General features: G+C 32.8%; 1 protein-coding gene across 1 annotated transcript in view; it reads right to left on the minus strand.

Moving 5' to 3' along the window:
* The window catches only part of LOC130444377 (carboxypeptidase D-like), a 33,757-nt gene extending 22,239 nt beyond the window's left edge, over window positions 1-11,518 (minus strand). The window contains exons 1-4 of the mRNA XM_056779471.1: window positions 11,355-11,518; window positions 4,607-4,746; window positions 3,173-3,503; window positions 660-827 (exon numbers count right to left, since the gene is read on the minus strand). Of these exons, the coding sequence (XP_056635449.1) occupies window positions 660-827; window positions 3,173-3,503; window positions 4,607-4,746; window positions 11,355-11,451 (736 nt within the window). The 5' untranslated portion in view covers window positions 11,452-11,518. The remainder of the gene's footprint in view (window positions 1-659; window positions 828-3,172; window positions 3,504-4,606; window positions 4,747-11,354) is intronic.
* Between the last annotated feature and the right edge of the window lie 3,017 nt (window positions 11,519-14,535).

Raw genomic sequence — 14,535 nt, forward strand, 5'->3', positions numbered from 1 at the left:
CTCTCTAGGGCATCGAAAATGTATCTAATTTTATCTTTCATTTTCTTCTTCATCTCGATAGGGTTGACTTTACTATCCATTTTCTACGCTCAGTTTTACTTTCTTTGGTATCTCCTTCATCTTCAACATTGTTTTATTAAATACATAGTATATCTCTGTTCTTTTTTTTCTGTTTATAATCTCCGATTGTCAACAAAATAACCTTCGTTCATTGAAACTTTTGAGAAGCGGGTGATTCAAATTAGCAGCGAATCAATAGGTCGAGATCCTTTAAACCGGTTGTCGACTGGTTGGTAACCAGCTGCCCCGTCTATAGTTGTCCATACAAAGGTTTTTACTCATTGCAAACTGGTTAGTGATTTGCGTCAGAAATCAGTTTCTTTTGAGTTGATGCGTCCTCATTTACGGTCTTTGCCAGATTTAAGGTGATGTTTAATCATCTATGACGTTTCATCATGAGACGCGTTATTCTTCTCTGTTCGATAATTAAAACACCATTGCAATAACAACCCTTCATAAGTCATAATGAAGAATAACTTGAAGAGAGAAAACCCATGTTTTTATAATTGAAATATTAGCAAGCCACCTTCCTTCATTAACACATTGTATTATAATTGACACTTAGAAAAACATACAATAAGTCGAAAACAATTACTCACCATCATGATTATGCCATGATGCTCCATTTATAATTCCACCATCAAATCGCTTTTTATAAGCGGGGCAGTTTTGACCAGTATGCATTGTTGCATGATTGAAAGAATACGTTTTGGCTAAAAACTGAAACACATCGTCATCTGGAGTTGGATTGCGTATCATCGTTTCATCTGAAGCAACAAAGGATTGTAAGATTTAATAGACAACCACCTTACAAAATGTTGTTAAGCAAGCATATAGATTATAAGTTGAAGTATCTAATCCATAAAAACAGTTATCCGTCTATGGAGCTGAAATTTTTAAGAAGAGTTTTTGTTTGATTGTATGGAAAAAGAATCAAATAACTAAGAGATGTGATGAGAAATTGAGTGAAGTTATTTTATTAAAACAACAGTAATAATAATAATTCAATAGAAAATCTGGAAGAGTACTTCTTCAACAAAACAACATTTCACTTGATCTCATTCAAAAAAACATTACATACCATACAAATACTGGTTGCTTACAGAAGAATGAAGACATGGGAACAGAAAACAATTCATGAAAAACGCATAACTGCATACAACACCCAACAAACAACAAGAAGAACAATATAAATGGCTAGACACTGGAACACTATCTCCACAAACTGCAGGACTCATGAAATCGAGACTAAATTTTTAAAAATTAGAGAAAATTCAACATTAAAGAGAAATGTTTAACAAACAAAATACTGGTTGGTAATGACTACATAGATCGGCAAAAATCGTTTGGGAATTTCAATATACACACCAGCCATTCTTCTAGAAAATGAAAAATGCTTCTACATACAATACACCATTCAATAGGCTGGACAGCTCAATAATTAAAAGAAAAGAAAATATATATATAATATGGAAACAAATCTCAAATACGGGAGTGAAAGATAAACTGCGAGGATAAAATGAAAACCATGAACATTTAGTCGATCAGATTTTGCCATCATCAAATCAGATATCAGTTAATTATCGAAAATAAATAGATTCGATATTGGTTCAAAGACAAATTGATTTCCGTACCGAATTCAATCTGAACATCGATTGACCAACTGAGATATAAATGCCAGAATTGTTTATTATAGAAAATATGCTGTAAAAGTTTCCAGATTTGTTTATTTTATCTTAGAGGGCTACATTAATAAGCAGACAACTCGCTTCCTTGGTTCTGATGAACCGCTGCAAAATGACCGTGTGATAATATGGTGTGCAGTATCACCACCCGATTGCTTCATATTTTATTGAGGATAATGATGGAAAAACTATAACTGTTACTCAGAAAAGATATAAAAAACCCAATTATGTCGAGAGGACGGGGCGACACTGCTTGATAATCAATATTGATCGATAATTTTTTAAGCGACTCTAATTTCACTATATATCTCATTCTCTAAATCTTATAACCCCAGATACTCATTTGACCAGTTTCTCCTGGTGTTTGTTGAGAACGTTATATATAATTACATCGACAAGAAGGACTGAACTGACTCTTCTATCAACCACCGCGATGTCAGGTCTGTTATTCGTCATCTGTCTATCGTAGTAGAGTCTAAAATTTTCATTTTCGAGCACTTTCTGCGGATGGTACTTGTAATACGGTGTATACGTATTCAGAAGACCGTTGGCCAGTTTCTGGTGGATTATGTTGCGCACTTGGTTATATCAGTTAATACAATACAAGCAGATGTTACGTGTTGAACGGTCTCTGATGTTTGTTGGCACTTTTTGCATTCGCCAGATTTAGTATTCGGATCCTTAATAACATTTTTCTTGTAGCTATTCGTATTAATAACTTGATCCTGGATAGCCTACGGTCTCTGGAAAGAGATTGCCGCTAGTAAGCCATCTGTTCGAAGCTTCCTTGTCAACATTCGGCTGGTTGAGGTCGGATGATGTTTCAGCTTCTCGAGGTCCAATACTATATTCAAGTCAGATTCTGGTGATGCAGGGTTAAGAAGTGTGTCATCTTTATCCGCCTTGGATATAATCCGGTGTAGAGTTGATGTTTCTGATTTCCTACGAAAGAATTTACGTAGTTTCATTACCTGAAGAAGAAGTGCAAATTGAGACGGTGGATCAAACTTCTCCCACGCAATTTCAGGGTAATGTTGTTCTAATAGTGGATGACTTCGGGTGGTTGTTGTTAAGCCATTATATCATTATCATTAATCATATTATTATTAATCATAACGCGTATACTAAACTTTGTACAGTTGTAAATGAAAAGTTGCTTTTACCAAGACTGAATAAGGTTATTATTTTATTTTTGATACTAACGTCCAGCTTATTTTTTTGTAAATTGTCATTTTTAAATTTAATAATTTATGTATCATTAAAAGGCCTTCGTTTTATTTCATCTCTGAATTTCACTTAAAGTCTAATATTTATGGATTTTATTTTTAAAATCAACTATCAACTTGTTTTCAGTTCCAATGTGACATGAAACTGTTGTTGATATTAATAATCATAATAATCTTTGATAAAAGTATCATTTTACTCACTTCTATTACAGTAGGGATAAATAGCAACCAAAAAAGTTCCGAAGAAACTTCCAGATAAAGTGAATGGAATATTATCCATCCACTTCATTACAGCCAGAGTTTCTGCAGTGTGGTTTACAACCTCATTCCTATGAAAATAATCTGGAAAATCACTTGATATAACAATATCTTCATCGGTAACACCGAGACCAGGACAATCAGCACAACCATAACAAAAAAACGTTTTGGCTACCTTGTATCCATCGGGGTTCAAATTAGGCAGAATGTGAATTTTGGTATTGTTGAGGAGCCATGTGACAAGACCATCTTTTTCATATTCCTCAATAAGGTACTGGAAATAGGAAAAATTGATAAAGTAGACAAGCATATGCTGTAGATGCATCCAATGTTATAACGGATCAACTTTCAATAAATATAAAATCAATCTACTACTTAAAAGTTTAAAGATTTATTTAAATGATCATTTAATAATTGTAAGGAAACATTGCTGGTTCTATAAACATCAAAAGTTGCCTGCTTTGTGCAAGGCCAGGTAAGAAAAAGTAAACGCTTCTGGTTATACTTTAAATGTTGAAGAAGAATCATCATCCGAAACGGATTCATCCACCAATTCAATTTCTTCCGAGGTACATTCAAATGATATTGCGACGTTAGAAAATTGTTCTGTAGTATATTTTGGGGGTTATTTAATTAAAAAATGTTTATATCACTTCAATTGCAAAGACCGTAAAGTCAGTTTAGAAGCTTCTGATGACATAAACAGTGGACAAGAGCTTCTTATATCCTATAAGAATTATTATTTAAATAATAAATGTGCATTGAAAACTCCAACAACATTATTGAAAAATTTCGCCATGATAGTATTCAATAGCTTCGACAAAAATATAGGGAAAATTTCAGATAATAAAATAATATTAAATTTGAAAAAGAAAATTGCTGGAAAAATAGAAAAAATTCTTCTCTAGTGATATGCAACAAATGCAATCTGTGGTTGTAGTCATAGGCAATACATTTTCAATTTATTATTGCGAACTCAGATTTTCAAATATTGTAAAACTTTTTCAAGTTCATTAAAAACTAGACAAACTACAAAAAATGATAAATAATTAATAATTCAGCATAACTGAACAACCAATATATTTTGTATGTTTCTTATGGTATATTATGGTACATTCTTTCTGTTTTTTTATGTAATAATATATATAATAGTTTTTTTTCAAATATTGAAAATTATGTACCTTATTATCGATTAAAGATGAAAAAAAAGGAAGAATAGTGATAATATTCACAAATTGGCAACGTCGTTCTACTCATGTGATCAAGTGCCACTTACAAGCTTCGATAAGAATTTAATGTTTGAAATATGACATGATATAATAACAATATTTTCTTTTCTATGGAATAAACGCTTTAATCAGTCATATAATCATATACCTCTATAAAATGTAGAAGCACTTCTTGTCCTACAGGCTCAGTTCCATGTACAGTTCCAATCAATTTTACATTTGGTATTCCTATTTCGTTTTCCTTGGTAGCTGTTAGCGATAGTACCCATATAGGTGATGGCTTTACACCTGTCAAATAAAAGATCGATTCAACTAAAATTATATATCAAAGGATTAGGTTAGGTTAGGTTAGAAGATGAATTCAACCGGTGGTTGTTTTTACGGATGGTACGATTAAATATATTGCATTAAATATTTTCATACATAACCAAAATCTAGATAAAGCTCTAAATCATATTTTTGATGTTTCAAATTTATAAATGGAAACATGGAAGATATTTCCACAATATTTGTAGCCACATCTCTTAATATTTATCTAAGAAGACGGTTGCATCATACACAATAGTGACCTTCCTTCTTAGATGACCTTATTCACTATCTTAACATTATCTTCAGATGCATCCTTATCCTTTCCACTACCACTGACGTCGCCCGTTTTAGAGGTGAATCAACTTTACACTAGTCATTATAGAGGTTGAAGCAAACCACTTTCACTGATAAACAGCACTCTGATTAATCGTATTGATGTTTTTGGTAGCAGATACTTCCAAGGTGCACTGAGTTGCGTGACTACCCACATTGCCGTACACCATAGTTTAACAGGAACTTAGTTGAGAAAAGCCTCCGTGTCCGTGACTGCTTTTTCCACCCAAGTTGCTCATTTTCTACTACGGTAGTGTAACAATATTTTATTTGATTCAGAGTAAAGACTTGCAGTAGTAGCCAACCACGTCGCTGGCGACTTGGCAGGACACCTTAGTGTGGCAGCGCCCTAAGATTGGAAAACAAACTGAAATTCGAAATTTTTTAAATAAGAAGAAACCTTGACATTTGTACAAAATTGATAACATTTGATTTTCAAAATAAATAATGTTTGTCTAAAAAGAAAACATCTCAAAATTTCATCTTATTTTGTGGATTATGCGTATTTTAAATAATAATTATGAACTTCACCGAGGAATTTTACTTTTGCATTATTTTAAATTCTATGTTTGTTAGACTCTTTTCATTTCTACACATTTTTTCAAACCATAAAAAATATAAATCAGGAAATAATGGGAAGGGGCCAGATCAGGAGAATATCGTGGATAAGGCTATTCCGGAAGAATGGGGCAGACGTATTGTCGTAATGAAACGATGTTATAGTTTTTTCTTAAGTTTGGCATCACAGCCTTTCAGGAAATGAACATGAAAGGTCGTTCCAACCCATCAAAAAACCGTCCTTGGTTTCGGATTCGGCGTAATAGAGATTACGTGTTCCAACCGGGCGGTTATCGTTATACGAACGATTCTGTTTTGCGTTCCATCCGATTTAGGTATCTTTTGTGGACCGTTTCCAGAACGGTCTTTTCGATACTTCGATGATAGCAAATACTGTTACAAGAACCGTACATAGCCGGAGATTGCGCAAAATAACCAATAACCGTTCCAAGAAAGGTCCCGATTAGCAGGCTGGAATGAACCTAATATCGGATAGTTTGTGTTGATTTTAATCATTCTCTTCTTTCAATATCATCGTGGACAGAATGACAGAAACAGACAGACAACAAGGTTAACGGATTCAGAATGGGAAATCAGTCATTAAAAGTTTAACGTGATGGAAATGAATAACATTGACAGTGTATGAAGATGAACTATAGCGTAGCGCTTACTTTATAGGATGAAAATAACAGGTTAACAGCTAAAGATCCTATTGGTTGTGAACTAACAGTAGGCAACAATACAATTCAGCAAACGATGCAATTTCATTGCCTTGGAGTAGCAATTTTATTTGAGAGGGATTTGATTGAGGAAAAACGAACTTAAGCTATAAAAGCATCAAGTACCTCAGATAAATTCCCAAGATTCGAATGTTTTTTTTTATTTTTTGATCTAATGGTGCATCACGCTCACTACATAAACACGGATTTTATTAATATTTACGTAAAGTTTCCTTCAATTGTTCTTCACGTAAGAAATAACGTTCAATTATCACTATGAAAGTCTCTTTTTCCCATAATTATCAAATAACGGAAACAGTTTTCTTCATATATCAGTTGTAGACAAAGTTTTACATTAGAAAATGAAAGTTTAATCACCGTAGCGAAAGAGTCAATTTCTGAAAAGTTATTTTTCCGTTAAACAGCCCTCGTATGATAATTTGCTTAAACAGAAAATTCTTGTAGGTAAATATTCAACTATCCTTTGATAAAACTATAGCGACTTTATTAATAAATAAGGATTCAAAAACTGACGATAAAATAATCCAGTTTGTATGCATTTTATTGGATTAAAAACTTTTTTTCGATGCGTGTTTACAATAAACAAATTGGAATGGTCAACTTCATTCCATTTAAACAAATAGTGAACCAATATATAAATAATATTATTAGATTCGTTTATTTATTTTACAATGGTCCAAAATTCGATTCAATGTCGTCTTATCAACTTTACGTTAATTTCCGAAGCCTACGTAACGTTTCGTACGATAATTTAAAGAAAACTAGGTCTACCACTTCTAAAATAATATTTCAAATGAACTCTGAGAAAATTTATCAAAATCTTTGGTGTTGCTGTATTGCATATAAATATTTTTAGGAACGTACATAAACATTTTTCTCGCAAAAATTTTTTATATTCAAATGTCGATTACGCGTTGTACGAGGTCTGGCTATTAAATAACGAGACTGCGCGCCTGGAGGTCGCCCTAGACGGATGGGGTGAAAAACGAGTAGTGCGTTAGGTATCTAGATATCTTTATGTACGTCCCAAAACACGTTTCCGTCACTATTATAGTATTAAGCGGTTTAAAACAAACGTGGTGAAAACCTTGTGTAACCAAAAACAGGAGCAACATATAAATCTCAAATTTCTCGTTAACTGCCATAAATTATTGCAAAAGGCTTATGGGGACAATTCTCTATTTCGTACGCTTGTTTTTGAGTGGTGTAAGCACTTTAGTGAGGACTCAGAGAACATTTAAGATGACCAACGCCCAGGTCGCCCTGTGACTGTTTCAACTCCGGAAACAGTAACTAAAATCACCCAAATTTCGCGTGTAGACCGTTGAATTAACATCTAGATGATTGCCGAGGTTGTAAACGCAGATAAAAAAACGGTTAGAAAAATTTTACACGAGAAATTACACATGACAAAAGTCTGTAAGGAGTGCCAAAAAATTTGACTCCTGACCAAAAGCTCTTGCGTCAACGGGTCTGCTCAGATTACCTTGAAAGGTTAGAAAAATATCTGATTTGAAAGAGACCCGATTCGAGTTGATGGAAGCTGTAAAGTAAAAAAACGGCAGAGCTCCTAAAGGCTTTCATCAAAGAAGACTTCCAGCACTGCTTCGATCAATGGAAAAACGTATGGAGAGGTGTGTGGCGATGGGAGGGGAGCATATTAAAGGAGAGCATTCGAATATAGAATAATTTTTATAATAAAACCGTTTTTCATAACCAGTCTCGTTATTTAATACCCAGACCTCGTATTTTGTGGATATGTAATTAAACACAGCTTGATAATTGGTACTAAGAATTCATTTGAAATGATCGCCAACTATCTGCAAGTTTTGGGGCGACTTAGTCTATTCAAAGTGCCAATTTATTTCAGCTGTATTCTTTGTATACAGAAAGTGATTCAGGATCACTTAGTGGAAGACTTCTGACTGCTTCAGGAAGGGAAACGGTGACTAAGCAATATTATCTACCTATTGTACATAACTCAAGAGAACATGTCAAACTTAAAAGACTATTTTATATAATTTCAAAGCGATTTGTAGAAGTTAGCTGATTGATTTATGAAATTGGTCCCGCAATTGGGAAATTTTTATTTCCTGCAAAGTACAATTCTATCTGCTGTAAAAATGGACCAATCGTATTATATTAACTGATTGTTAAACTAACATTCTAATCTTCTTTGGTTAACCTAATCGTAATTTCAGTAACTGGAATTTATTAAGGTTTTCTATTTTATTTTTCACTGAATACAAACAAGTGGAAAGGAAACAGAAGTTTTGGTTAGTGGTAGCCATTTTGCAATAGCAAGAGCGTTGCATACTGTCAAACAATCCCACTTCTTTTTAAAAAGTCTAGAATGTCGGATGGGTATAGTTGCCGGAGATCTTCTTTTTCTATTTTAGGTAGGCTCCCTGGTGTAGTGCTCTGGAGTTCTATAGTGTTTCACTCTTCAAGAGAATGTGGATAGAGGTCTCGTCCAAACTTTGCACGCCTCATTATCTGCTAAGCCTAGCATCTTCACGTGTTTGTCAAGGCGACATTGGTCCGATGAGACTCTTATTAGTATCCGTAGATTCAGCATTAATACTGTAACTTTCACAGCATTTTTTCACATGATTTACATTTTATTGTATCAAATATTAGTTTTCAAACTAATAGGCATAAAATACAATACGGATTTTGATATGTTCTGAAAATCAAATCATCTACTGCTATCAAATGTAAAACACAAAAATCGCTATATAATCTTTTGCTGATGGCCGAGATTGCTGAAAATGAGCGATTTAAGTGGTCGAAGAAGTGGAAGTTTTTCCGAAAAAATCAGATTTATCATACCCGCATTGCTTATAAAAAATGCAATGATAAAAATATAATCAAGACGTCTGAAAATGTATTGCTGGTTTATTTCCAATAACTAGCTCAAAGTAATAAGGCTTCAACTTTGCACTCCAAATATTTGATGATAAAATCTGTGCTTAAAATTGAAGGGAATGGCGGAAGTTATTGACTTCAAATAGTGTAGCTTGAAAAAATTTGAGCGCAACAGCCTTTCTAAGACCATACCTATTACAGGGTACACAAATTTCCATAGACTTTATCACAATGTGACAAACAAATGTTGGTGCCATTTTCGAACACGAGATCTAATCAGTCCAATTTAAAATGCCGATACATTATCAATGTTGAAACTGAAAAGCTAAAAAGTAGGTATAGCAACAATCACAGGCTAGTTTCATTTTCTCGTTTAATTGGTTTGAAGATAAGCAAAAATAACTATGAACGCTTAACTAATTTGAATAATATCAACATAGAGTCAATATACTTCTATCTATAGTTAATCATCTAAAGTCAGTCAACCAAATCAAGAAAATTACCTTTATAGTCAATACTCCTCAGATATTCTGTACGAGGGTTGCTAGTCAAGTTTTAATATAGACAATTAGAAAAAAAAATTTGTTTTTGAAAATATTCTTCGCTAAGATCAATACACTTTTGTATGTGTTTCAAACAATTTGCACAGTATTTTTTTCCGATTGAAGATCTCGTAAATTATTTTTGATCTGCGGAAATAAGGAAAAATTATGACATGCTAAACAAGGACTGTTCAAAAACGATTTTATTTTTTTAATGGGATTTTGAGAGCTCGCATTGTTGTGGTGGAGAATGATTCGTATTCTGCGATTGGTTTCCCTAATTTCTGGCAAACAAATGCTGGTGTACCATTCAAAATGACGGTGGCAATATGTCCAGTAATTCCGAAAATAAGAGACACAAAATGCTATGCCACTTTGAAAAAGAGGCAAAAAAAGTGCGAATAGTTAAAACTTAACCTAACATGTCATATTAGAATTCATTTCAAGTAACTTTTGAATCAAATATATTTGTAGTTATACCTCTTGTTTTAAATGTTATGTATTATTTTTTGGTAAAAAAATCTATCTAGCAACACAACTGTTTTTTGAGGAAAAAAGATTTTTGAGTTTCTGTTGAGGCCCCCAAAAACATTCTTAGGTATAATTACATATAAAATAGTACACATATGCCTGACAGGTGTTTTGGACCACCGCTTTTGAATTTTTTCACCATTTCTTTGCACAACCTTTTTTGGGCGATTGTCAAATTATCCGGTACTCTACGCGAACAAATCTTTTTGAAAGCCAAATGTTCATGCAATATTAAATGTATGCGATTGGAACTAATGCCCAAGTATGCTCCAATCTCGTGATATGTCACATGGCGATCTTGCAATATCAGTTTACACACAGCATCGATGTTTTCTGGCAACCGATTTTGGACGACATTCAGGTAATTCATCCTGCAGCGAAGTGCGGCCACGATTGACTGGCTCCAGATGGTGCTTCATCACTAAAATTCGAAGCACACTGCTGTTGGTTTAATCCACGACGAATGTCATAAAAAATGACAGCTCGAATATGTTCGCGATTTAATTCCATTTTTTCACCAAGATGAATGTTTCAAGTATCTTTAAATAACTCAAATAACACTCGTATGACAACAGGTTCTTAGTACGTTTACAATTAAAAATGTCAAACTTTATATCAGATTTGACATACCGGCATCAGTGCTGCCATATCTCAAAATTAGCAACCCTCGTAAGAATAAATCTTATAAGCTAAGATCAGGTGGTCGCACTGCTCATTTTAACGAATCTGCTGGAAACTATGTTGGTAATAAGACTTTTTTACATAATTATCTTGAAAACGTTGTTTATTTCGAGAGAACCTTGCAAACGTTATATAACATGTTCACATTGAAGCTTAATTTATAATTTAAATTTGAGATGCTGAGGGCTCTCTTATAATTATGTACAGTAATAAAAATAAAGTATTTCGTTTGTTCACACTGTATGAAACTAATCTAGTTATTAAAGCTTATATACATTATTTGAGTAATTCAAAAATTCTGTAATCAGTTGTTGGTATACAAATAAAATCTCACCACTATTAGGTCTTCCCGATGAATTCCCAATACTGTATAAATGTTTTCTTAATCTATAACTTCCACTAAGTGTGAAATTTCTCAAAATGCCCTCCATTTCTTCATTCTGATGATACACAAAATCCAAGGTTTGCACATAAATATGTATAAATGAAATAAATATAAAAAATTTTAACCACAAATTCATATTAAAAGATATAGCAGTAATTCTGATAATTATTAAACTCCGCTAATAATTAGAGTTCGAAAATTATACTAAATGCTGATAAGTGTAGTTCTGTAGAAAAGTTCCTGAAAGATTAGGTCCTCCCTCTCCCAATACGTACCTGCGTGTTTGATACAGCGTTTATTCCGTTTGAAATGAGAATAATAACGAGAAAATGAGAATTATTTTAATCATGGATCATATATCCAAATAAGAAATTCGACCCACGATTGTGGTTATGTCTGAATGTGTTTCTCAGCTTCTCAGTTTCTATTCTCCTTTGCATTTGATGAACTTGGTTCCTCTCACATCTTTACTCGGATATGACAATTGTCATCTTTCCATGTTCAAGATCTTTTATTTGTATTTTTTCTTTCATCTGCTCACCTTGATATTCGTTATCAATAAACAGTAAACAGTTCACTTCCAGTCTCTGAAGACGATAACTTGATTATCGAAACGTGTAATTGTGATTTTGTTGTTATTCAAGAACAATATTAAATAGCGTCCCCCTTTTTCTGCCCTATTTCCACTTCTATCTCCATTGTCAAACCTTCTATGATTAGTTTTTCTGCCTTTCCAGATTTTCCTTATTCTCATTCATTTCGTTTTCATAAAGCCAATTTGTACTCTTTTTCTAACTGTAACCAACCTTCTTGTTCTCCAAGTTGCAAGAATACCTACTATTAAATACTGATACGAGATGTAATCTAATATACATCTTTTCAAAAGCTGCGACTCTACTAGGTCACTTGTTCAAATATTTTTTAAAATCTGGCACGTTATATAAATGTGCACTGTTAGGATCAGTTTACCTCAAATTTTCCAAAAAAGTTTACGTGATTACACGGTAAAATTTCTGTTCTATACACGATGATTCTCGTTTTAGTTCAAAATTAGGTATGAAATCTATGTATTGGACTAAAGTGCTAATTAATTGGCCTGCAATATCGCCCTATTCCATTATATATTTTTGTCTTTGGCGCTACTTAAAATCAGTATAAAAAATTCAAAGTGCGAGTAAAGAAATTTAGAGTATTTTCTATGTCTTGCAAAAAATACATAGAAAATAATTTGAATCAATAAAAGCCGGACCTGCGTTAAGCATTTTATTATTCATAAAATACAATTTTATAACAAATTAACTACTTATATGAAGCACCAATGAAGTATTACTCACATAATCTTTGATATTTGCATATGATATTAATAAAATTGAAAATATATAGTTCCATGTAGACATTAAATTGATAAGAAACAACAAATAATGATATTTATCTAAGAACAAATAAAAAACATATTTTCGATTACTAGGTTACACCAGGTCATTGTTTGAAAGTATCTAGAAAGCATGCTAACAATTAGCTGACTGAAAATCTTTATTTTGATTCAATACTATTCATTCAAAACAAAATTTATACATGTTATTAAGTACACAGTATAAATTTTGTCGCCAATGAATGTTTTTACTCGAGAAAGAACCTCACTGAGGAAACTTACTTCAGCAAGAAATTTTCACATTCAATTCTTATCTAATAATCTACGAAGTTTATGGAAAGTGGAGCAATAAAGGGGACAAAAAAGCATAGAAGGAACAGAGCTCGGCGACCTTACTGGACATCTAAGCATTCTAAAGGAATGTAAGGTACCCATAGATGTGATCGCGGATACCATATCTTCCATTTCATTCTTTCTTATTCTACCAAATGATACGCTCATTTTGGACATTTTTCGAGAACTACGATATAAAGAACATCGAAGAAGCTTCACAAGCTCTTGTCGTTTCTACAAGGAACAAAAAGAACCAATCGAACATCTCATCTTTGAGTCCAAGGTTGACCATAAACAGCGGCTGCGATATTTACATTCAAGTTTTTTAAAGAGAGAAGAGGGAAGCCGCATGGCATCCAGACAGGAACACAATAATTCAATAGGTCAAATTGTTAGCGAGGTAGATTCATTGCATTCACGCTGTACCTGATCTAATATAATCTAATCTAGAAATTACCTTCAATAAATATTCTTACAATTTGAAGGCTCACTTAATTTATTTAACTGACAAATTGAAAAGAAATAGTATTCAAAAATTCATTATCTTAAATACCATAAATACCTAAACCATAAATAATAACAAGTTTTAGAATCAAGTTCACGTATAAGTAAAAGCCTATAAAATAGGTCCATGAATTGAGAAATTAAAGAAGTGGGCTTTCAGGAATAGATCCTTCACTCTACTTGAATTGTCCTTATAATAAAAATCCAATTAAACGTGTTTATATTCATTGCATTATTATGACAATTACAACAGCTAATTTCGTAAATCCCACTATTTTCAAAATCCATTATTGTTGGATTTTTCAACTAATTTAAAACCTATCACCTGAGTTATAATATTTTTCTCAGAGTACAAATATGAATTCTTGCAAACAGTGATCATCCAGATGTTTTTTCATCACAGATACAGAGTTTATGAGAGTTATACGTAAGCCTTTTGAGCTCTAATCGTTGAGGTGATTTCCTTCCTTTTATTCCTATTTTCTGCATTCATTTTCCAATCTCTCTATTTCTTTAACTCTAACTTCTAATAGTTCTGTATATCCATGTTTCATTTGATCTGTCCTTTATTTTCATTTTAGCTTGTTCTATTAGCCATTCCTTGTATCCTCAACTACTTTTTTTGCTTCGCTTCTTCTTATTAATTCCTTACTTCACGATTCATTCTCCGTCTCCTCAATTTTTATTTCCTCTGAATACTTTCCTTCGTCATTATCATCCAACTTCCTTTCTCTGATTCCATACTAATTATTATTCTGTACACTTCATATTTCCGGAGATTTTGTTTTGCTGTAATTTTTTTATTATTCATAGTTTTTACTATTTTTTTTGTCTGATAGGCGTTGTCCTTGCTAACTACACCAAAATATACATGCTACGAAAATTTTATACTTTTTATCCTTTAAGCTCGAATCTATTAAT

The sequence above is a fragment of the Diorhabda sublineata genome, chromosome 5, assembly GCF_026230105.1.
Source record: "Diorhabda sublineata isolate icDioSubl1.1 chromosome 5, icDioSubl1.1, whole genome shotgun sequence".
Classification (NCBI taxonomy): Eukaryota; Metazoa; Arthropoda; class Insecta; order Coleoptera; family Chrysomelidae; genus Diorhabda; species Diorhabda sublineata.